Source organism: Plutella xylostella, chromosome 22, assembly GCF_932276165.1.
Source record: "Plutella xylostella chromosome 22, ilPluXylo3.1, whole genome shotgun sequence".
Taxonomy (NCBI): domain Eukaryota; kingdom Metazoa; phylum Arthropoda; class Insecta; order Lepidoptera; family Plutellidae; genus Plutella; species Plutella xylostella.
The window spans coordinates 463,560-487,435 of NC_064002.1; the positions used below are offsets into that span (position 1 = coordinate 463,560).

The 23,876-nt window shown below is 38.2% G+C and overlaps 3 protein-coding genes across 3 annotated transcripts; 2 read left to right on the forward strand and 1 right to left on the reverse strand.

The window, feature by feature from the left end:
- The first annotated feature begins 289 nt into the window (after positions 1-289).
- Positions 290-22,666, forward strand: LOC105382130 (glutenin, high molecular weight subunit DX5). Its single transcript, XM_048629052.1, has 8 exons — positions 290-304; positions 4,958-5,097; positions 5,427-5,488; positions 16,214-16,326; positions 16,632-16,818; positions 17,437-17,617; positions 22,011-22,162; positions 22,512-22,666. The coding sequence occupies exons 1-8, from the start codon at positions 290-292 to the stop codon at positions 22,664-22,666; spliced, it is 1,005 nt and encodes a 334-aa protein (XP_048485009.1).
- LOC125490318 lies at positions 5,994-11,470 on the forward strand. The gene is made up of 2 exons (XM_048629205.1): positions 5,994-7,335; positions 11,327-11,470. Exon 1 carries the CDS (start codon positions 6,048-6,050, stop codon positions 7,284-7,286), a length of 1,239 nt encoding a protein of 412 aa, XP_048485162.1. The 5' UTR covers positions 5,994-6,047; the 3' UTR covers positions 7,287-7,335; positions 11,327-11,470.
- On the reverse strand, positions 17,853-20,743 carry LOC105382128 (pancreatic triacylglycerol lipase). Its single transcript, XM_038105634.2, has 7 exons — positions 20,606-20,743; positions 20,239-20,425; positions 19,783-19,931; positions 19,113-19,358; positions 18,737-18,873; positions 18,174-18,379; positions 17,853-17,902 (listed from the first exon to the last, which is right to left on the reverse strand). Exons 1-7 carry the CDS (start codon positions 20,685-20,687, stop codon positions 17,854-17,856), a joined length of 1,056 nt encoding a protein of 351 aa, XP_037961562.2. The 5' UTR covers positions 20,688-20,743; the 3' UTR covers position 17,853.
- Positions 22,667-23,876: the final 1,210 nt, after the last annotated feature.

The following is a 23,876-nucleotide window of genomic DNA, read 5'->3' on the forward strand; positions in this document are numbered from 1 at the left end:
GGTAAGCTACAGTTTACAATTGAATCGAAGGGGCTTCTTCATGGATCCCAAGAAAATAATTAACAGTAACAGTTTAAACAAAAATGACTCATAATTTTCCAAATATGGAAGGTAAAAACATCGATTAGCTTCTGTCCTAGCCGGGATTCGAACCGGCTCTAGCAGGGGTGGCCGCAGCAGCCGCCGCGACGCACAACACACAATATAAGCGCCCGCGCCTCCCCGCGCGCACTCATTGTTGTGCGTCCCTGCGCCTCGACCAATATACACCAGTGACAGTTCGTGCAATATGGCCGCCGCTATTGTGAGTGCTCATTTGTTTTATTTTTAAAGTCACTGATTATAAGTGATCATGGTCATTTATAAATAGGTATTCGTGTGAGGAAGAGTTCTTACATAGCGACAAATTTCGTATTTTATACATAAATATACTATTTTAATTATTTTACTGATCATCTGAACTTAATAATTTATAAGTTATATATATGCGCCTTAAAAAAATATTATTACCAAGTAGGTACAGTAAAAATATGGTAAATATACCTATACTAAACTAGGTAATGAAGTAGTCAGAAAATATGAACCCAACCGCCACTGCTATTGCGGAAGCTGGCGAAACTGCATTCCCCCGTATATTTCCCATTGTCCCTAATGATTCCTGAGAGGACTCACAAGTGACTCACTCGCAGTTTATAATAATCGCTTTTGTATCACCGTTTTATACCAAGTATTATATTCCGTACATACATCTTTACAAATTAATGTATTTTTTCTCATCACCGTAATACGGCATTTTTACAAAATGTACCTCCATTTATCTTAAGTACTATTATAGGTATCTACCTACTATCAATTATCGCTACTAAATTGCAAATGAGGATAGGTCATAGTAATAACTAAACCATCTTTATTATTAAATTGAAATAACCATAAACATACGCAACTGCACTTTTTCGTAGACTCATAGAAAAGAGTTCAACGCGTAATGAAAGTTCTGTATTTTTTTGTTGTTGGCAAATTTTAGGTAAACGATTGAATCCTCTATTATTTTCCAAATCTTTTTTTTTAAGCTAATAACATTTTTTTACATTACGTATAAAGATTCTTAATCTTTTTCTATGTTAAATTTGCAATCTTTTTTACCTATTTATTGTAAACACTAAACAAGAAATTTAAATTCATCCATTCATGCAAACGTTTGATCCTCGGAAACACAATATTATGCTACAATACGTAACGTACACATAATACTATATTTAGTTTTTGCCGTCACCATACAGATCAGTGGTCCATATTTAGTATCAATTACATACTTCATTGGTAATGTTACATGATATGAAAGTAACGGACGATTATTATCATAACAGCATGAAGTACCAGACGGCACAATATTACAAGCTAACTTATTTCAAATTGAAATCAGTATCACTAAAGTTGCACAAAACCTTTTCATAATGAAAGTGTGTTCTTTCGGTCAAAACCTGAAAAGCGGAGTTTATAGTGGGCAGGACGCAATAGTATGAACTATTAAATAACCTATTTATTTTTTGGATATAGGTAAGTATTTATGAGTTTGTCATCTAACGAAAGCGGTAGTTCTAATATGGAAGCGGAGCATTAGAAAAAGTTACGTCAAATTAAGTTCAGTCTGTAAAACATTGAACAAGTTAACTTAACCGATTGAAAAAAGGGCATACTGTATTATCCATATCAATGTTTTGTTGAAAAAGCTAATTTTATATCAAGTATGAAGTATACGTGACGCACCGACGCGAATCCTGCGTCACATCAAGCTATCATTACCACATTACAACAACGCCGCAACGTTGACGCAACGTTGGAACTTCTTCCCGTGAAGTTGCCAACTGTTGGACACATGGCTAAATATCTGTGACACTTTAACTAGCGCTATTGCGCTACCATTGTTGCAATGTCCTTTGGCGAAGGGTAACATTTATGTGTGTTCTCTTTTTAATATAAAAAGAAGACGCAGTTAGCGCCTAGGTTGTCTTATGCGTCTTCTTATAAATGTAAGAATCAAAGAACGTAAAGTTTCAGTAGCTACATTATAGATACGACATAGGTTGGTAATGTCGGTTCCACAACTGTGTGATAAACTGCATAATCATTCAGCTGGACCTAAGCTCATTCTTAGGCAGATTTACTCAAATTAGGATATGGACAATATTCTTCTCCTTCTCAATAAATTAAGGAAATCGAACTAAATCGACAATGTTATAACATTTACCACGTCTTTGAACAAAACTAGGAGAATCTTTGTAAATAACGCTGACGCTTCCTCAAGGAAAGCCAAGAAAATAATAATTTAGACAGACAAGCATCGTATGACTCAGACAAAGTTATGAGTAGGGAACCTTAATCAGGCCTAAATCTGGACAAACATTTTTTTACAACCGCACGATTGTCATATTCAAAACGTAAAACAGTCATTCCGCGGATGTCCAAAAAAATAACAACGAAGAAATATATTTTTAGCGAAAAGATTTGATAACTTTAGTACGTGATGAAATTCGTGAATCACAAAGTGCAGAGTGCAGGGGTCATCGCACCCTTTATGTGGTACACTATAGTACGTAACTGTCAAATACAACGTAAGGTCACGGTTACATACCACCGCGATGTTGTCCTCTTTGTGAAGACATAATCGCTCAGTTACGAAATTTTATATGTGATTGTTCTTTCGTTTTACTGTACACGCACTCTCATTGTTTGACACACTTATGTACCTAATCAGTTTCATGAAAGCAAGTTGGCAGACTTTTTAAAGACGACAAACAGCAAACAACAGACAACCTACTTAATATAAGGGTCATTCATTAAAGGTAGGTATTTATTAAATAAATGTAAACAATATACTATGAATAACTAATTAATTAATCAAACCTATAACTACAAATTGTTTTAATTATAATTCTAAGAACACTTCAACCGTAACCTATATGACCAATAATAACTAACATTCTATTGATCATTTATTTATGTAGGTAACTAGGTATGTATCAGGAATAAGCGATCCAATTAGGAAATTAAGATGGAAATGTATACTCTTACGTAGTAGTCCTAATATATTCAACTAAAGTTGTAAGTGTCCTTTTTATTGGCTAAATAAATTAATATTTTATATTATTATCAATTGTTCCTAGACAGTGCATTGTTCTACTCTCCAGCAATAGAACATAAGTCTATTGATTCTAGCTTCAGCAGTGCAAAAGGTCGGCGATATAGAGCCAGTCATCATCACACACCGCGCAAGTAGGTGAAGGCTGGCCACGACAGTTACATACTAATTTGCGACCGCCAGACCCCATCTTACCACCGCGCTTCCGCCGCTTGCACCAAATAATATGTTAACTATTCGGTACTTACGTACTTAATAATTTGTCAGAATTGCTCAAGCGTGTGTGTGCTTTGTGTAGTGACGTGGCCTTTGTTGTATCCTGCGGATTTTGCTGTATAGTTATTTATATTTGATCTCTATATAGTTATTTATATTTGGCTCTAGTGTCAAAGGACTAGATTCGACACACGGCTAGATATATTTACAGGATATGGGCATACCCTGCGTCTTCCTACTGCAAATATTAGTAATAGCTTACAGTATAATCTACGTCATACTACGTGTATGTATATTGTATGTGAAAAACGTATCGTGTATCTTTTAGTGTCCTCAAGGGACACATTTGTGTAAGCTATTTACCTACTTTTATAAAACTTTAATTGACTAGCGCAATTCTATAAATACTTACTTTGATGAGTATTCACATACTATACATAAAATGTGAGTAATTAAAGGAGGTGATATAAATCTCGTGTGTTTACGTGCTCCAGTAAACATGTTAATAGTTGTTAATTTATTGTCAACATCTTCGCCACGTTTCAGAAAACACATACTTATGTTAATACGACTGCGTGTGCCGGTCTCTGCGTGGCGTTTACTATTTTACATCTAATAATATGTATTTATATGGGCAATTTGACTCAATTTGTCGGGAATCTTTGATAATCAGACATTTAATTTGCCACTTTTTTGTATTATGTATGAGCGGGAAATATTGAAGTAATAGGTAGGAACAGGCAAATCAAAAGTACATTAGGATAAAGCAAAGAAGGCCGTGATTTGGCCAATTATAGAACCTGCAAGGTAAAATTTTATCTAAATTTAAGGAACTACATTTATTGTTATCTATGTTGTGTATGTGTATAAACTGCTAACAAAAATATATACCCTGTATATAGCTTGACCCCTTTAGCTACATTGAATTGAAATAGTTTTTAAAAGTACTTATATCAGCTTATTAAATAATTACTAAATCGTTCAGTCAAGTTTTTTATACACCTTGTACCAATGTAACTAACTATAGGCAGTTAACTATGACATAAGCACTGTTAGAAGAAGCCGAAGATATCCATAAGTAAGTTTATATTACGACAGAGCATTTTCCTCAGCCGGCCTTACCGGAGCCAAGGTCCTTGTCACACCAACTCGGAATTCTAATGGCGATGATGCGCCCAGGGAGCGGTGTTAGGGAAAATTTAGAAGTTGCTGAAAGAATGCTAAGCAGATACGAGAGAAAATGACAACGGTATTCTCTGGGGACGTTCGTTTCTGCGTGGAGTCTCGTCTGTTGCCATGCAAATGTAGTGTGCGACATATCCTTGCATTGCACCGACACTAGTGCCTTTAATTTTATTAAGTATTAGGATACTCTGGATATTGAGTAGCTACTACTACTACAATAAAATGTTATGCTCTTTCTTGGCTTAGATTTTTTCGTAGAATATTTTCGGTCTTTTGTGGTTCTATGGAACTAACTGCTAATTTATAGGCATATTGCGAAAAGAAAATTATTTTCTTTTCTTTTCTTAACCTATATTCATTTGACTTGGCTTCAAACTTCTTAATCTGCTAATAATCTATTTTTTATTAAATTTCCAGTGGCTAGTATTAGTGTTGTGCGCGTGCGCAGGCGCCGCGCCGCCCGCCCCCGCGCCGCGCACCTATCCTCACCCGCAGCACCCGCAACAGGCACAGTTGCAACAACTACAGCATGCGCAGCAGCTGCAGCAGCTGAATACGTAAGACTATTGAAAATATTTGTACTCATAACCAATATTCTTAGGTAAGTATACCTACTTATAAAAAGAGGAAAATACGGCAAAGCTCTCCTAAAGTTGAAGCGCACAATCAAAGTCTCATAAGACTAATAGGAGTCATAACTCCTGACTTTTCTATTGATATACCTTAGTATCTGAAATCTGAAGACCTATGATGGCATCGATAAGGGGAAGGACGAAGAGAGGGTGTTGTGACGCTGCAATGCAGGGTGATGGTGATGATACGATACACCTGATGTCAATATCCTGATGTTATGTAGGTATCTAATATTCTGAATGTTATTTTTCAGATTAGATTACTACTTGGATAATTCGGAAGCAGCTAACTATTACCAGTCGCAGCAGAGAAAAGGTACTTAATTACGTACTAATAGTATTAAAATCTATTCTAATAAAAGGCTCGTTTCCTTAGTAATCGACAAGTTTAAGTTTTAAAACCAAATCTAACAAATGCGCGTGGTACAATCAGGCTAATAATATTTGCAAAATGGGTATACCTATACAGCTGAAAACACACAACTTGTCCCGGAGATAACGTTTTCGATGTTGGAATCAGGCGCATATATATAATTATTGCTTAGAACTTTCAAACTAGTAGGTAATATTATTTAGTAAATATAAAAAAGAACGATTTTTTTTCACCCGCCGCCGCCATTTTGGCGGCTATTATGCATCTAAATTAAAGATTCCGACTCCGAATCGTTCCCGTTTCCGGCATTTTTATTTCGTCGGTTTTCATTACCTGATTAAATAAACAGAAAAATAGTTTTAAAAAGTATTTATTTCACTGTCTATTATTATTATGTATTGTTTTACAAATACAAATACAAATACAAAATGCGCCTTAAAGCGTCGCTGCGCGCACGCCTCCTCGCGCTCGATGCGTGTCGTTATCGAAAATAAATAAAACAATGTCGACGAGTACGTTAAAGTGTAATACGTGTAATCTAGTGATAAACGAATTGTTATCCTACATCCAGAATAAAATTTCAGTGATTGATGAGGATACATTGTTGCGGATTTGTACATCGGCTTTTAGTAATGACGAAATTCAAAAGTCCAAGTCGTTACTTTTTGACGCCGTCCCAACGACGAAACGAAAAATACAACGGAAGAAAGAAGGAAAAGGACACCGTGACCTGGAAGACATTATGTCACTTTTTAAGTCTGTTCCCGCGGAGGTGATGCCTGTTTTCGTTTCCCGCGAGCTGGAGAAGCTGCCACCGGTGACTTTTGATCACCTGGATTGTACTCAACTATTAAAAGATATTGTACGTCTCCAAGCAGAAATAAATAACATAAAGGAAACCTATGTTACTTCTACTCAGCTGCAAGAATTCAAATCAGAGCTACAAGTAAAAAATAATTCGCCACTTCTTCCAATTTGTAGTGTAAACACTAGACGTGGTGCATGGTGTTTGGATAGTGGACCGATAGGTTTATCCCAGTGTGATATTGCGTCAGTAAATGATTCACTGGACACAATAACGAAAACACCGACATCTACAAAGGCAATGAAAGATTCTTCGCCTAATAGCAATATTTCTGAACAACATACCGTAGCCGTCGATAATACAAAATCGACACATAAATTGAGCTACAGAAATATTAGTAATGACGCGGCGGAGGGTATGCGCAGCGAGTTTGCTCGGTGCGATAAACCGCCTACGATGACGTCATGCGAAATCAGCTGTGCCGATAAAGGTTTTGAGGCGAGCGCTAAAATGAATGAAAAACTTGTAAATAAACAAGATGATTGGCAAACGGTTTCTTATAGAAAAAAGAAATCATCATATCGATATTCTGGATTGATGGGGACGGCTGCCTGTGAATCAAATAATAATTTCAAAGCAGCGGATCGAAGTGTTCCTGTGTTCATAACAAACGTACATAAAGAGACAACAGTACCTCACATGGTCGACTATATTAAGTTAAAAACCCAAGAATGTGTGTCGTTGGAAAAAATCTATATGAAAAGGAAGGCAGATCATAATGCATACAAGTTCTTCGTACCAGAGCACAAGTTGCCTTTATTTTTAAATGAAAATATATGGCCTAAGGGTATTATATTTCGAAGGTTTGTGCATTTTAAGCCGAAGGATGCGAATGGTGGTAGCACCAGCGGCCTAGTACAAAAACCTAATGCATAGTTCCTTGTATAAGTTTGTAAGCTTCAACTGTAAAAATGTCAAAAGGTCAGTTGAAAGCATGGAAGTAATAATACAACAGGAATGCGCACTGCACCAAAAAAACGAGCCGACAGAGATAGTCAGCACGGAGCCCTCCATCTCTTTCTATTTTTGGTGACCATAATTTTAGGTAATTCATGAGACATCACTTCTATTTTATCATAACGCGAATAGGTGTCGATGGTCTCAAAGTCACCTATTATTCGAATAATTCGATTGCAATGTAGGTACGAATGTATTTTGGTGATATGACAATTGTCAGGACTTTATAGTTCGACGCGTGTTTTGAAACTATACAAGGCCAGAACGCAGAGGTTGGGACTGCTCGCGTATATTTTCAAATTAAAATGGTGCCATGATTTACTTGAAAGTATACAAGGCCATTACGCACTAATCGCGTATATTTTCAAGTAAGTTGGGCCAAAATTATGGCTTGAAAATATACTGCAGCAGTTACCACTGCGTACTAATCGTGTATATTTTCAAGCGCCAAGCGGCAATGCGAGCACTTGAAACTATACGTGATTAGTTACCAGGTAGCCCTTTTGAATTGTTGCTCTCTCTTTCTTTCATGCGAAATAGTAATAAGTCTATTGCTTTCTAAACATTGCATCATCATTCCGCACTTGGCATTAATTTCGTAACGTGTTTTTTGTTTACACCGTAAGTTAAAAAGTAAATTGATATTAAACTGTAGAACTGTTGTTAATAGTAAAAATTATCTCATAAGAGGGTGTAGAACAATTCATAAAAGACAATTACGGTGAATTCAAAACTTGATGAAAAATAAGTCTTTAATAGGTCTATAGGGTAATACCTACTATTACCTACTACACTCACGAGCAATGAATAAGTCCAAGTAGCAAAAAGTCAACACCAAATGACCCAAATTTTTTTAAACTTTAATTTTAAAATTTGATCAAAATTTACTATTTTAGTTGGTTATTAATAATATTTTGATGCGCTGTTAAATGCACTTTAATATTGCCAACGGCGTCATTAAGCTAGTCTTATCGATTCGAGGAGTGTAGTAGGTATTAATCTTCATTCATTTAAATAATAAGATATTAGTAGGTATGCTTACTTGCAAGTATGATTGCTATAAATATCAATTTATCAATCAAATTAGAGCTTGTTCATCTTCATTTATTATCATTTTATAGGTATGACAGGCAGAACAAGTCAATTGTAGTCATTTACATTTACCGAAATAGTTAAGTAAATTAGAATCGGCATGTAGGTATAAATTATATGCGACAAGTACGCCAATCAAGCAATATGCGTAATAGCAATGTATATTTTCAAGTACGATTCAGTAAATCCCAACTTGAAAGTATACGCGATTAGTACGCACAAATCGTGTATATTTTCAAGTAAAATATTTATTTTTTTCACTTGAAACTATACAGTGCTAGTACACTATGGGTGCGTTCTGGCCTTGTATAGTTTCAAAACACGCTAGTTCGACTGTAACGATAATAAACACTTGCGATGAATCGGGATTTATCATCGGGTTTAAAATTATGAAAATTTGTGGGAATTACTTGGAACCATCTTTGCTATGTTTCTTCATTGGAAGGAAAGCTGATATTTGGGAAAATATAATTTTAAGTAAATAAAATTAAGTTGGGTGTAGTGTTGACAAGAAAGTGTCAAAACAGGTTAACATTAAACGCAACTATGTACCTAAAACGTGTTTACTCTGTGGGTGTTCCGTTTACATAGTCTAGTTGATGAAAATCATAAGATTTCAAAAAAAATATCTCAACCTAAGTGCTTCCGCCGGTTTTAAGCTTGATAAATTATCTTATAATACTCATATCAGAGTCACTCAAGAGCGGTGGTAGCTCAGTCGGGTAAGCGTCCGCTTCTCACGCCAGAGATGCGGGTTCGATCCCGGCGCTGACATGTACCAATGAGTTCTTTTAACTTAAGTACAATGTATACCATCGCTCTTACGGTGAAGGAAAACATCATGAGGAAACCTGCATATCTAGATCTAGCACATCTAGATATGTGAACCCACCAACCCGCAGTGGACCAGCGTGGTGGGAAATGGTCCAAGCTTAGGAAGGCAGTTTAGACCTTGGGGATATGCACAAAGGTTCCATTCGAGAGAGCCAGGTGCAGGTACTTACACCCCCACAGAGAATAGAATAGAATAGAATAGAATACTCATATCTCTCACCAAAAAAAATCAACAGCTCATAACTCTTTACCAGACTTATAAGATAACAGCCACAATAATACCTAATGATACTTAGGTATAAAATAAAACAAAAAATTTAATGAAACAGGTCCTAATTAATGGAAAGTGATTCAAAAGTACGAATGAATGGTCACCCTAACCATAACGTCTCTCACAACAGTATAAACGTCATCCGTCATCTTGACAACCTTGGTCTTGTCGTAAAGTATTAAGAAAAACTACCAATATTTTTTATGAAATTAATATTCATACAAATACCAAATATTTCATTAAAATTACATGTTAATAATGATTTATTATAAATTTGTTTTTGAAAATGATATGATATACAGTAGTCTATGAGTTAATTTAATATTTTTTTGCATAGCTCTCTTCGTACAAAATCTACTAAAATTTACACAACTAAATCCTGGCAATTGTTAGAAAGAGAGGAAGGGCTCTGTGGTAACCCTCTCAATCGGCTCGCGGCCTCTTTCAGTTCAAATATAAATCTTAAGGTGAATTCGTTAGGTCTATTTTTGTTTGCATCATTTTGGTGAGTGCGCATTCCTGTTTTATTATGGGTAGCAATAAAACGAGTGACTGTAAATTACAGTTCTAAGTGTCAAAATTAATTAATTTGGGTTATAGAATTACTAAGTGAGCGACTGACTGCGAGTGACGAGAAATCAACAGGACAGCAACTTACAAACATTAATTTGAGTTACTTAAAATACAAAATGAGCAGCTTCATAATATTTGAGCGACCTAATATTTGTTTGAGTGTCAACGTTACGTCCTTCATTTTTTTCAATATTTGGCAAATGTATTTTTTATACTGAGCGGCATTTTATCTTAAATGAAGTGTTTCGAATACAAAAACCACTTTGAAAAATACACTAATGAGCAGAGTATAATGAGCTCACATTTAAAAAATAAAAATAATATGAAATAACTATTTTAAGAAACACTATTCTATTAGTTGAGAAATTTTATTATTGAAATATAAGGGTAATTAAATAAAACAATGTACTCCATAAAAATAAAGAAATATGCATGCATTTATTTCAATAAAATGAACAAAAATTAAAATAAGACGCTTCAGTCAACTAAAAAAAAAACTTCTTATAAATACTAAGAAACATTGATAGGTATGAGGAGCCCTACTACTCATCGACACTGGTAAATAAGTGCGGGCTTGGACTTATTGGGCCGGCCTCGTTTTCTTTTTTGTCCAATGGGTATTATTTTTGCTTCCAGTGGTGGTGTTGTTAGTTTGAGCCGAATTGCTAGCCCCAAAACGTGATTGCATACATATCTATTGAAAAATTCGGGACAGTCGCACGATCCTTTTTGCCAGTGCATTTAAAAATCTGTAGTTTTCATTAAAAAGCGTATCAAAATAAAAAACATAAGCCCTCAAATAGAATATCAGTAACCAATAATCATTAATAAAGCAGCATACAAAACTTTGCTCAAAGTGAACTTTTTAGTAGTTCGCTAAGTATAACCTCACTTAGAAAAATCGAATATATCTTAATATTGAAGTTGCCCTCTCTGTATTTCCAGTCGCTCACTTAGTAATTAAGTCGCTCGGATATTTTTTTAATATCTGAAATGGATTTGTCACAGTCCACTTTTTGTAAGCTCGTACTGGATTTTATTATAAAACAATATTCGTCGTCAGTTTAGTTAATTTTTCGCTTACTCAAATTCATACCGCTCAAGTTATTAAAACTGTATGTCATCATCAGTCGCAAAGTTTTTTTTTGTTCGCTCGTTTTATAATTCCCCTTTTATTATTACTTCCATGGTTGAAAGTATTAGATGGCTGTGTCAAACATCTGACATTATTGCACTGCAAGAAACGTGGCTGATGCCAGACGAGCTGGCGTTCCTCAGCAGCGTCTCCCAGGAGTTCGAGAGCACGGGCACGTCGGCGGTGGGCGCGGCGGCCGGCCTGCTGCGCGGGCGCCCGCACGGCGGCGTCGCGCTGCTGTGGAACCGCACGGTGTTCCAGAATGTGTCGGTTGTGCAATGTTCCAATCCGAGAGTGTGTGCCTCGTTAGCTACGATATATTGTGGCAAAAGTTGTCGGAGGCTGAGATGCCACCAGAATTAAATAATATCTTTAAATGCTGGTATCAAAGTCAGATAAACGTAGTACGATGGTCGAACGCCTTATCCGAGCCGTACAGGTTGGAGTGCGGGGTGAGGCAGGGGGGGTTGACCTCTCCGAAGCTCTTCAACCTGTACGTTAGTGCGCTGATAAAGGAGCTCAGTGAAACCAGAGTAGGCTGCCATATTGATAATGTTTGTATCAATAATATAAGTTACGCAGACGATATGGTCCTGCTGAGTGCATCGGTCTGTGGTATAACCAAACTATTAGGCATTTGTGAGCGATACGCATCCAGCCACGGCTTAAAATATAATGTGTCTAAAAGTGAATGCATGGTGTTTCGAGTTGGTAGTAAGGCTCCATCGTGTGTACCACCCATAAAACTAAATGGCTCACCACTTAAAATTGTGGAGCAATTTAAATACCTGGGTCATGTGATAACCGCCGACCTGAAAGACAATGCAGACATTGAACGGGAGCGCAGGGCGTTGTCAGTACGAGCTAACATGATAGCCCGCAGATTCGCTCGTTGCTCAGCAGAAGTGAAGATCACTCTTTTTAGAGCTTACTGTTCTTCCTTCTATACGAGCAGTCTGTGGGTGAATCACACACAAAGAGCCTACAACGCCCTGCGCGTCCAATACAATAATGCGTTCAGGGTGCTGATGGGGCTGCCCCGGTTCTGCAGCGCCTCGGGCATGTTCGCCGCCGCGAGGGTGGACTGCTTCCACGCGACCATGCGCAAGCGCTGCACGTCGCTGGTGCGCAGGGTGCGGGCCAGCGCCAACACCATCCTCGCATTATTTGCAAACCGGTTTGATCTCCAGTACATGAACCATTGTTGCATGATTCATGTTTTGGAGGTTAAGCCGGGAATGTAAATTTTACATACTTAGTTAAGTACTTTATGTTGCGTGTTTTGTTTATTAGTTCCTATTTTTATACTAACAATAGATGTCTAAGTCGTGTGATTGTTCTTGTACATGTATTACTAACACTTTGATCCATGTTGGTTGAAAAAAAAATAAATTATTATTATTATTATTAAATACAAATATCTTTATTGATAGCCAAAACATTGATACAGTCTTATTATATCCCTAACCCCTACACTAGGATTCCCTGTGTCGTAGGGATTAGTCTCTTTCGTCTTATGCTATACAATAAAAAAAAAATTTATAAGTTAAGAATGAAGGTTAGTAGTAACACAGTATTTATAAATTTTTGCGACAAGACAATTTTTTCTATTAATCTCCATTTAGTTAAGGTAACATTGTTAGTCAAACAAAAAGTAGCAGACAAAAAAATAAAAAAAAATAAAAATATTAGTACCCATGTCTACCGAGTAACAACAATTTGTGGATTTAGGTATTTAGCGGTAGAAGTAGCTCACTATCATTGTAGTCCTGTAACATAAGCCACGCAGTAGCTTTTTGTTTACATATATGTCTTGTAGTTTTTAGGAGGGATAAGGTTTGGTTAACCCTAGTGTACTCGTATAAGAAGTGACCCATGTAACCGAAACGTCTTTTGCCAAACTCAGTCTTTGTAGTTGCAACTTTCCATTTTTCGTGTCTTAGGGGGCGTGATCTCTCCACAAGATTTACAGGGGCAATTTTATGAAATCTCAGAGTTGTGGCTAGAATAAAAAGTTGTCGTACTGTTAAAACTTTCGTTTCTCTATAGAGCTTAGAAGTTGAGTAACGTACCGGCTTTTTGTATGCTACTTTTAATATTGCACGCTGAGCACGCTCAGCCTTGATTAGGAGACTTTTGCAAGCTACACCCCAACAAACGATGCCGTAAGATACAATAGCTTGACACAGTGCGTAATAAACAACCTTAATAATCGACTCATTAGCTACTGAACGCAGGCGTTTGAAGACGAATATTAGCTTTCTAAGGCGATTCTTTAACTGCATCTACATGATTGACCCATTTTAGGTGTTTATCTATATGAACGCCGAGGTATTTTATGGAGTTTACCTGCTGGAAAGGGATACAATCACAATTTTGTCTAACTTCGCAAGTGTGAGCATAGACAGGAATCACAGCAGAGGGAGCAGACCGATGACTAATACTAAAGTTTAACACCTTCGTCTTATCGGCATTGAGTGTGAGGAGATTGTGGGATAGCCAGTCACCAACCAAACTAATACCATAGCTGGCAGCAGCATAGGCAGCATCCCATGTTTTAGCCGAGATAACCAGAGCGGTGTCATCAGCAAAAGCAAATACGTTTGCGTGTGGGATGTCCAAAAGGCAGAGGTTATTGATGTAAAGTAAAAATAAGGTTGGTCCTAGAACGCTGCCTTGAGGGACCCCAAACTTAATGGTTTTGAATTTACTGGTATGGTTCTGAAGGATAACTCTCTGCTGGCGGTCAGTAAGGTAAGAATGAAACCAGTCTAGAGCCACACCACGTATACCAATAATCTCTAGTTTTTTCAGCAAGATCACCCTAGACACCGTGTCGAAGGCTTTCGCGAGATCTAGGAAGATACCCACACATTTTTTGCCGTTATCCAGTTCTGACACTATATGATCAACTAAGCTGGTTACCGCATCCTCTGTAGATCTATTATTGCGAAAACCAAATTGCCGATCAGAGAGGATGTTCTCCTTATGTATATAGTTGAGCAGACGTTTGTTAACTATTTTTTCAAGTATCTTTGATATTGAAGATAATAGGGAGATTGGACGGTAATTGGCTGATATTAATACGTCGCCATCCTTATAAATTGGACAGACGTTGGCCCTTTTCATGCAGGCAGGAACAATACCTGATTGTAAACTCAAATTGCATATAAAAGTTATAGGGCTTAGCAGTGCTCTATATGTGTGTTTTAGAACAGAGTTAGTGATTCCATCCCATCCTGGAGCAGAACCAGTTTTAAGAGACACGATTATTTTGTGGACTTCTATCTCATCTGTAGGCGTAAAGAAGAACGAGTCTTTAGGTGGTCCGGAGCTCGAAGTTACTGAGAGAGCATTCGCCAAGTCTACCTCAGTTTTATTAAGCCGCTGTAATGTTTTCTCAGCTAGCGTACCGCCAACGTTAGTAAAGTACTGATTGACATCGTTAAGGGAATCAGCAGGGTTAGATTTGTTGGTTAGCAGTTTTAGGCTTTTGGAGTCTTTCTTAGTAATATTGCATACTTTTTTTAAAGCAGACCACATTTTTTTACTATTGCCGGATGATTTTTTAATGAGATTGGATTCGTAGTTATTTTTTAAATTTTGTATAAGGTTATTGCAAAAGTTTCTGTAAGCTTTGTATTTTGCTTGCATGATTAAGTTGCCTCTGTTGACTTTCTTCCTAGCCTCTGCATGTAGTAAATCACGTTTTCGTATGCATTTTAGCATTCCGTCATTGATCCAGGGTTTTTTTATTGACATAGAATTTCTTACAGAAACAGTTTTAGTGTGAAGTTTTATGGCATTACTCACTACGTCTACAAAATAATTAGCAGCAGAATCGGCATCAGTCAACTCATAGATGGAAGTCCAATCTTTTTTCTCTAAATCGGAAGCCAAGGTGACGTAGTCTATTGTAGTATTAACTATCGGAGGCTTTACATTGACCGGCTGGTGGTCATGATTTCGTTCAATTCCAAATAACACCGTGTCATGGTCCGTTATATCAGTTTGACACACAACAGTTCGGCAATTTTTTTTCGTCCTTAATAGAACATGGTCAAGGCAGGAAGTATCATGTGTCGCAAGCAAATGTCCCGGGTAAAAGCCATGGTGGTTTGTAACATCCAGGTAATCATCAGATCGTTTGTCTTTACTATGAGGCCCAATATCAATATTGATATCTCCCGTGATAACGCAAGTGTCAGCTTTACAATAGTTATCAATTACATTTTCAAGTGATTTGCAGAATAATTCAATTTTATGGAAAGACGGTGATCTGTAGATGGCAATTAGAGTCAGTTCTGTTCCTACGTTAATTACTAGGCAATTGGACTCGTTGAAAGGAGGTTCTATGATATTAACCAGAAGGTTGTCCCTGGTAAATATTACAGGACCATCATTCTTGCTAAGGAAGTGTTTAGAATAATGACAGTTATAACCAGGAATATTGTAGTTTGGGGTTTTATCACTAAGAAAACATTCTGTTAAGACAATTATAATATATAATCGGTTGTTAAAAATAAACAACCGATTTATAACCTCGAATAAATGTTTTTTTTAATCTAAATAATAAAATAATGAATTAAAATTAAACCGATAACCGTTTCTTTTTCCATAGATAGGTTACGTCATTTTATAAGGTCCTTGCTATGTAGGCCACGGTGTCATATTTTAAGGGTTGTTGGTAAGTACCCAATTTTCGAGATAAACTTTGGACGTAATTATACTCAAAAATGGTAGGTACATTATTTTGAAATTCTGAATTCTTTCCCGGGCTTAGATATCATATGCTGCATATGTAGGTTTCGGCTTTAGTATAAGTACCCTTTTTGCAACACCAGCGTGTTAATTGTACTTTATGCTACGTCTACTTACTAGCAAAACACATCTTCCATACGCCACAACGCTACAATAAACCAACATTGCTGTTAATTCCAGGGGCAGCCCCCAGCAACCAGAACGGCGCGCCGTCGCGGCTGGAGACCCTGGAGCCCGACAGCGAGGTGGAGCTCATACCCGGCGCGCAGCAGCCGCAGCAGCCGCCGCAACAGGTGGCTGAGCCTTTTTTTCTTTATTTTTCCTTATAATCAACGCACAACGCCATCTATCGGTCCATACTAAAAGTTCTTTAGTTGCTGCATAGACTAAATGGTTGCTCCTTGGATGATCTTCTTTTCATGTGAGCAATCCGACTAATTTAGACCTAATAAGGACAATAAAGTCTTCTAGAACAAGGTTCGCCGCAACACAAATAATTATTGCGTCCGGCGGCGTAGCAACGCACTATTTTCATATAGGTACTCTAAGATAGTTATAAACACCCCAATTAAATTCCTAACCACACCTTCCCTTCCAGTCGCCATCCCCCAACATCCCGGGCCTGATCCCCGGGCAGCGCGTCTACATCATCAACATGCCGGTCCCCGGCTACCGGCCCGGCACCATCGGAGGGTACCAGCCCGTGTACGTGGTGGCCGCCGCGCCGGGGCAGGGGCAGGGGCAGGGGGGGCAGGGGGTGCAAGGGGTGCAGGGAGTGCCTGGAGGTAGGTTGAAGTCAGCGGAAAGTTAAATTGAAGTGCTGAGGGAATTGGTCGTTTCAGTCAGATTTAAATTCGTAGAAACATACAGTTATCGTATAGCGATTATGGACGGATAAGCTGAATGAAGAAGTCATTGAATATTCGCCTGACATTGTTTACGGTCTAAATCGTTGTGCCAAAACATATAATAGGTATTTAGTTTTCTAATTATACTCCTATTCCTACGTCTTGACTTAGATAGCAAAAAATACTTGCTTATGTTATTTTTATCATTTAATAAGGTTAAATACTTTGATAGCGGAAATCGCCAGCCTTTAATTATTTGGCAATAGTTTGTTTACTCATTTGAGAGAAATTATACGACTGGTTTATCTTCCGCTATTAGATAGAAAATACATAATAATCAGTCAACATTATTAATTAATAAGGTTAATAGATAAAACATATAATATCGGACTACTAATTATTATACCTAACCTAATCTTACTAATCAACATTTCTATTTCAAAACATTCCGACTTTAGATAAGTACCTACCACTACCTACGTATAAACCAACATCCAATGTTTGTTAAATTATTTCTGCTTAACCATCTTACCATGCTTTTATTCTCTTCTCCAGGCTATCAGAATGCGATCCTGTTGGATCCCTCAGGCCAAGGAGTCATTTCGCCCTTCCTCGGTTACCAGAGACCAGGGTTCGCTGGTCTCGGCCCTAACGGCTACCTCATCAACGGACAGAACCAGTTTGTTGTGAACCGGCCCTATGATCTCTATCAAGACCCTGCTGCGTTCGGATTTCAGTAAGTACTTTACTTATATATAAAGGTGCTAAATGCGGAGTACATAATAAATAAAACATGGAAGTTTTATCAGATACGACATGATCTAATGTACACTTGATTGCAATAAATATTTTGATTTTGATTTTGATTTTGATTTTGATTTTGATTTTGATTTTGATAATTATTAAATAGTTATTCTTATAAAATTAGCGGTCATCAGTCTTGTATGTCTACTCGGTTACTGTCGGTTTTACTTAGTAAGGATACCTGCGGCCCGTGTCCAGCCTGTAAGAGCCTTTGGATCTGAAAATAACAATTTATAATTCAATAACGCAATATCTTCGTCGAAAACCAACCTTTGACTTTAACCATCAAGAAGATCTTATCACATTGATTGATGCCATTCATCTAAGGCAATTTAAGCCTTAAGAAACACCCGATAAACAAAAGCCAATCACCGAAATCCGATCGGACAAAATGGAAATCATTGGGAAAGGCCTATGTTCAGCCGTGGACGTCCTATGGCTGAGATGATGATGATGATGAATCACCGAAAACTTGCAACCACAATTACCCAGTCTTCCTCAAGTCCGAGTTGCCCATCATGAGTCTAGTCCCGCGGCAGTTGTTCCACGAGACCTGGAGGCTGTTGGAGCAGCGGTTCCCCTGCAGGTGGTTGTGGGTCACGGTGGCGGCGAACAGCTCCCAGGCTCGGTTGTGGTTGCACATGTTGGTGAGGCAGCCCGGCTGGCTTATACCGCCGTTGGGGAAGAAGTCCACCTGGAATGAACAAAGAAGGGCATTTATTTGCCAAAAATATGCTGTAAAATTACATTTGACCCTTCCGTGCTTCGGATGGCACGTTAAGCCCTGGCTCGGTTGCGGTTTCGGCAGTAATTCTAGAGGCCTACGGACAGCTTGAAAACTTCCTTCCGGGTGGTTAGGTCTGAATGTCAAAATGTACTGATATACATAACGTTTCCCTTATCTGACAGTCGGGTTGCCCACTTACCCGACAACTCTCTCAGCACAAGCTTGCTTATGTTGCTACTAGGCCAGCGTGGTGGACTAAAGCCTCATCTAGACATTAAACAATGACATATTGGCTGGCAAAATGAAACAATCTCAGCAACGAACCTGAGCGATGGCAGAGCCGATGCCGAGACCGCCGACGGTGTAGCCTCCGTCCGTGTGGATGGCCTCCACGTAGACCCCGTCCGTGGGTTGAAGACGGTTGCGGTTGTAGTTCCACATGGGACCGGCGGGGTCCAGACCTGGGGATGATGAAGATATTTGGTACATTCCTTCATTCACTCCGATGGCTGATAGCGCCGTTAGGTTCATATCCTACCCTCGTGAAACTATATTGGCATCTTCTGCTAATTTCACACTACCACATTATTAATTTTACCATCATTTTTAACCACTGCTGTCTCTCCTTGGATCAACTATCTCTGCTTTGGGCTTCCTCATTCTATTCACTGCTATAAGCGTCCAGGACACCTTTATTTACCTGTGACTCTAGCGACTCTTCCTCTAGTAGCCCTCCCAGCGTTGCCAGCAATATGCGCTCCGAGAGAGAACCCGACAATGTGGACATTCTCATAGCGGAGGCCGAAGGAGTTGTGCAGCCAGTTGATGAACTGTCCGACGCCCTGCCCGACGGCCGGCACGCCCGCCGCCGCCGTCGCGTAGTCAGACATGGCTAGGCGACGCCAGTCGACTACGATTATGTTCACGTCCTTTTTGTTGAGGTATGCTGTGGAGAAATGGGTATGCATTAAAATTAGACTTATCGTGTGGTAAAAACTAGATATGGATGGTGTGGTGATTAAATACTTCTATTCCAAGAAGATCCACTTTCCAGAGTTATTTGGGGTCTTCTCTAGAATGAAGACAATACAGTTTCTCACTGTAAAAATCTGTGTAGCCAGTCAGTGCAGAGAACTTGCTAACTTGCCTACCATATGCCTGACATGATTATATGTTAACAGTCAATATACGTCATCATAAGGGCACATTTTTGCATTGCTGAAGGAAGGACAAATTTAAGCGGTTCCGGCCGGGCGAGTCCACTTGCCGGACAAGATTAAAATTTTATTTCATCTAACTCAGGGACGCCTTGATTGACCCCTGGTTGTCATTAGTCAGGTCACCATAATGCTAGATAGCCAGGCTTGTACCTTTCCTGACGGCAGGGTTGGGCTCGGTGTTCCCGTTGCTGAGCCAGCCGTGCGCCACCACCACGGTCTCCTTGCTCGCGTCGAAGTTGGAGTTGCGGACAGATCGCTCGTCGCCGTTCGTCAGCGTCTGGTAACGGTTGGCGTTGCGTCTGTTGAGGGGATATGGGCGTCAGTTAGAAAGAGATGATTGAGAGAGTTGAGCTACGTTAAGCTCGCATTTCAAAACAGATTACCCCTGTGTATTAATGAGGAATGATACATGTTATGCTGCAGGGTAGAAGAAGCAATAAGTTGTAGGAGATCCATTCTCAGCGACTTCAATTCTGTCGGTATCTCCTGGGGCGAAGCCAAAGAAACAGCCTAGGTCAGAAACTTCTGAAGTCTGTAGGAGGCCATGCTATGTTACTCATGGAGCTGCAAGATTAATCATAATCACACCTCAAATAAAGCACTCACCTAGTATACAGCCAGTAGGCAGTATTCCTCGGGTTCCTGGCGACCTCCTCCACTAGCTGGTAGTCCACGGGAGCCTCCAGGTCGGCTGTGGCCTCCCCGAACTGCACGTAGCGAGGGTACAGCGCCCGCTCCTGAGCACGGGTCAGCTCGAACTCATCCTCGATAGGGGTGGAGAGCGCCGCGTGAGCTGAAGAGAAGGGTGTTATTGTGAGAATGGAGGTAAAAGGAGAACTTGATATATGATATTTTGCGTGTTATATTACATATTTTCATTTATTAGGGACTATGATCGAGGTGGTAATCCAATAAATCAATGGGCGTAAATGAAAATTTAAAGACACAGAAAAAAATAATTATAAATATGTACCGATCAAAAGAAAAACAAAGGCACTCAGCGACTTCATTGTAGGTACTTTTCTAAAACAGTGAAGACGTAGTGTTTTTGACATGTATTTGTATTTATAGACTATCGATATCTTAATTACTTACTATAGTTTTTGTTGGTGTATTAATTATCAGTATTTATCATCTTAAGATGCTATCCATTATTATAATATCGATTGCTGGTGGTCAAAAGATAAGCCAATTTGTGTAAACATGCAAAAATTCCGTATCTTTGCTATTAATTAACAAAAGAAATAATCTTAATAAGGATTAAACTAATTTTATCATTTTAATATGCGATGTTTTGGATGATGTGAAAAAGTCTACCTACATAGGTAAATATGTACTTATAAATAAACACCGCACGTATACTGTACATGAGACCTCTCATACTTTTCTTCTGTTCACTTTGGTCGAATTAGGTACTGTATAAATGATAAAAAACATACTTTTGAACCTTGTTTAATGTAAATGCCATTGAGAATGAATGACAATTACATTGGGTTCAACATAAACTGACGAAAAGTCTGCCTACCCAGCAAGAGAGTACGTTAGTACAAGGCGTGGGTGTTTAAATGTATGTTATGTAAGTATGTAAATACCGTTAAATAATTATAAAGGGTACACTCAAGTCCGCGTTGTTATATGGTAAATGGTTTTCAGGTTTATTTTATTAATAATAGATTGCAAACTTTCAATGGTATATAAAATACACACCTTCTAAATAGTTATATTTTTATCTTATTTTATGTACCTACTTACTTAATACCTATAAATAAAGTATTTTGAAACTATGAAAAGCATTCATATTATTTATACTTGCTGAAAACTCATTATTTACCAACGTTAAACTGAGCACAATACATTTATTTGATTCATGGAAGTTAAATCAATATTAATTTATCTCATTATAATGAATACTTATATTGACACTATATCCGTGTGCGATAAATTATCTGAACATATTTACATTACCGCAGCTGTTACTTACCACAAAAACATCCAAAATTTGGACATATTTTAACACATTTGGGGTTCATTTTAATTATGAATAGGTATAGTGTTTTTAAACTTATCATTCTAAACAACTTCTGCAACTCTATTGTAAAAACATTACCCTCCTCCTTCGGCAGTCGGGTAAAAAAGAACTTTATGGGATTGAGTCTATCACTTTACTTCCCAGGAAAATATCCTTCAGGAAGTCTACTTAATAAATTCAACTGTATTTATTAAAACAGTCAGAAAACCTCAAACAACCAACGACAGTTTATGCAACGTCGTTGTTTGCATTCTCACAGGAATATAATTTAATAACGTCCGACATTCATAAGTATACTAAATCTACCTATCAACAACATTCTTACCTTATAATCTGTTCCCCACTCCAGGCCTATAGCGGGTCCCCTAGGCCCGGGCCCAGCGGCGGGCGGTCAGGGCGCGCAGGGCGGGCGGCCCCAGGGCTCCGTGAGGCTGTCTCAGCTGATCGCGCTGCAGGCGCAACCGCATGCCGCGGGGGCTGACGGTGGAGCTGCTAGCCAGGGTATGTATATTCAACTGTATAAATACAGACCTTCATCGATTGAAAAACTAATCTGACAGCCCTATGTTTTTACCACGGTGAAAAACCCTGTGATGGATACGATAAGAGGAAGAATTGTCTTGTCCAGAAGGGCTAGTACGGGGCGCATTTAATGACAAAAGTTATCCTCGCTCTTCAGGCTGCGCGATGTTATAGTGAGCGCGATGCAAAACTCTTGTCACGTCTTAAATGCACCCCGTACTAGCCCTTCTGATTGATTCTAGAGTTAGAACAGAACTATGCGATCTTTTCATTTAGAATCCCTTCATCAATATATTAATGTATATTGCTATATTCTTTCTTTTCACAGAAAAGACCATCCAGCAATCGGAGAGGAGTCGCCTGGGAGAAGCTAGCGAGGGCAGCGCGGAAACAAAAGAATCTCTAGAAGACGTCGAGGAGCCAATGAGACGCAACGCACGGCCCATACCGCCACACGCACAGCGAAACAAGCCGCAGCAGTGAACCACAGACAAACGTGTTGAAGATAGCTGCCAATCAAACTTGGGAAAAACTAGATTTAGATGAACTTGGATTAGATTAAAGTGACCAAAGCACGTATTTTTATTTTTTCTTTTTATATTACGTTCTTTACTCTTGAGAAAAACCTTTAAATTTTTGCAAGTACGACATTTTTTATGTATCGGAATGTGTAAGAGTAATTCCCAAGTTTGATTGGTATTTTATGTACGAGTATCTACTCGTAGCCTAATAAAACGAAAAATGGGTCTATGCACCTATGCAATTCGTTGGCAATTCGAGATTCTTTGAACCATGACGTAGGTACAATTTTAATTTACATTTAGGTATCGAAGGTGGCTTTAAAACAAAGTGATGACCAAAAGTTAGTGTTGTAGATTTGAAATGGTGGTAGATGACTATCGACAAATAATTGTAAAATTTTACGTCGATTAAACCATTTGAATTTGAATTTGAATTTGAATTTGAATTTGAATTTGAATTTGAAAAAAAATTAGCAATCACTAGAAAAAACGTTAATTTTTTTATGTACAAACTTGCCAACCAGAGCAAAACACAAAACTTTAGAAAGATCTGGTAATATCAGATACAAGGAGCCTGATGGAAAACATAAAAAGTAGTTACCATTGAAACGAATAAACTTTTAATTGAAATTCTTTGCTTTTAATTAATACTACACTCCTTGTATTTACATAGCACTGAACGTGTAGGTGCCTACGTTTTAAACATCTTCAAGTTATATTTATGACAGTAATAAAACAGTAATTAAGGCTCGGGTCAGCTTGGAATAATTGAGGAAACAGTAATCGTCAGTTAGTTCTAGTGCACCAAATACTCTAGACGCAGATAATCGCTAGATCACCTACAAAGCTTAATCACCCAACTAGAGTTACTAGAACCAAGAACGTAAGTAGGTACTTAAGTATTACTTACACTATAAGATCTATCCATCATTTTACTTCATATTAAAATCATCATCACGAACCCATCACGTCCCCACTTCTGGGGCACGGGTCTCATTCTAATGAAGGAAGGGTTTAGGCCTAGTATTATAGTAAAATAATAAAATTTCGTACTATTACGACGAATTGAAATGTACAAATATGTAGATCGACCTTATATCTGGTATGATATCATATACTCGTATATGTATAATGGTATACAGACTCATCAAAGCCAAGAAGAGATCACGGTA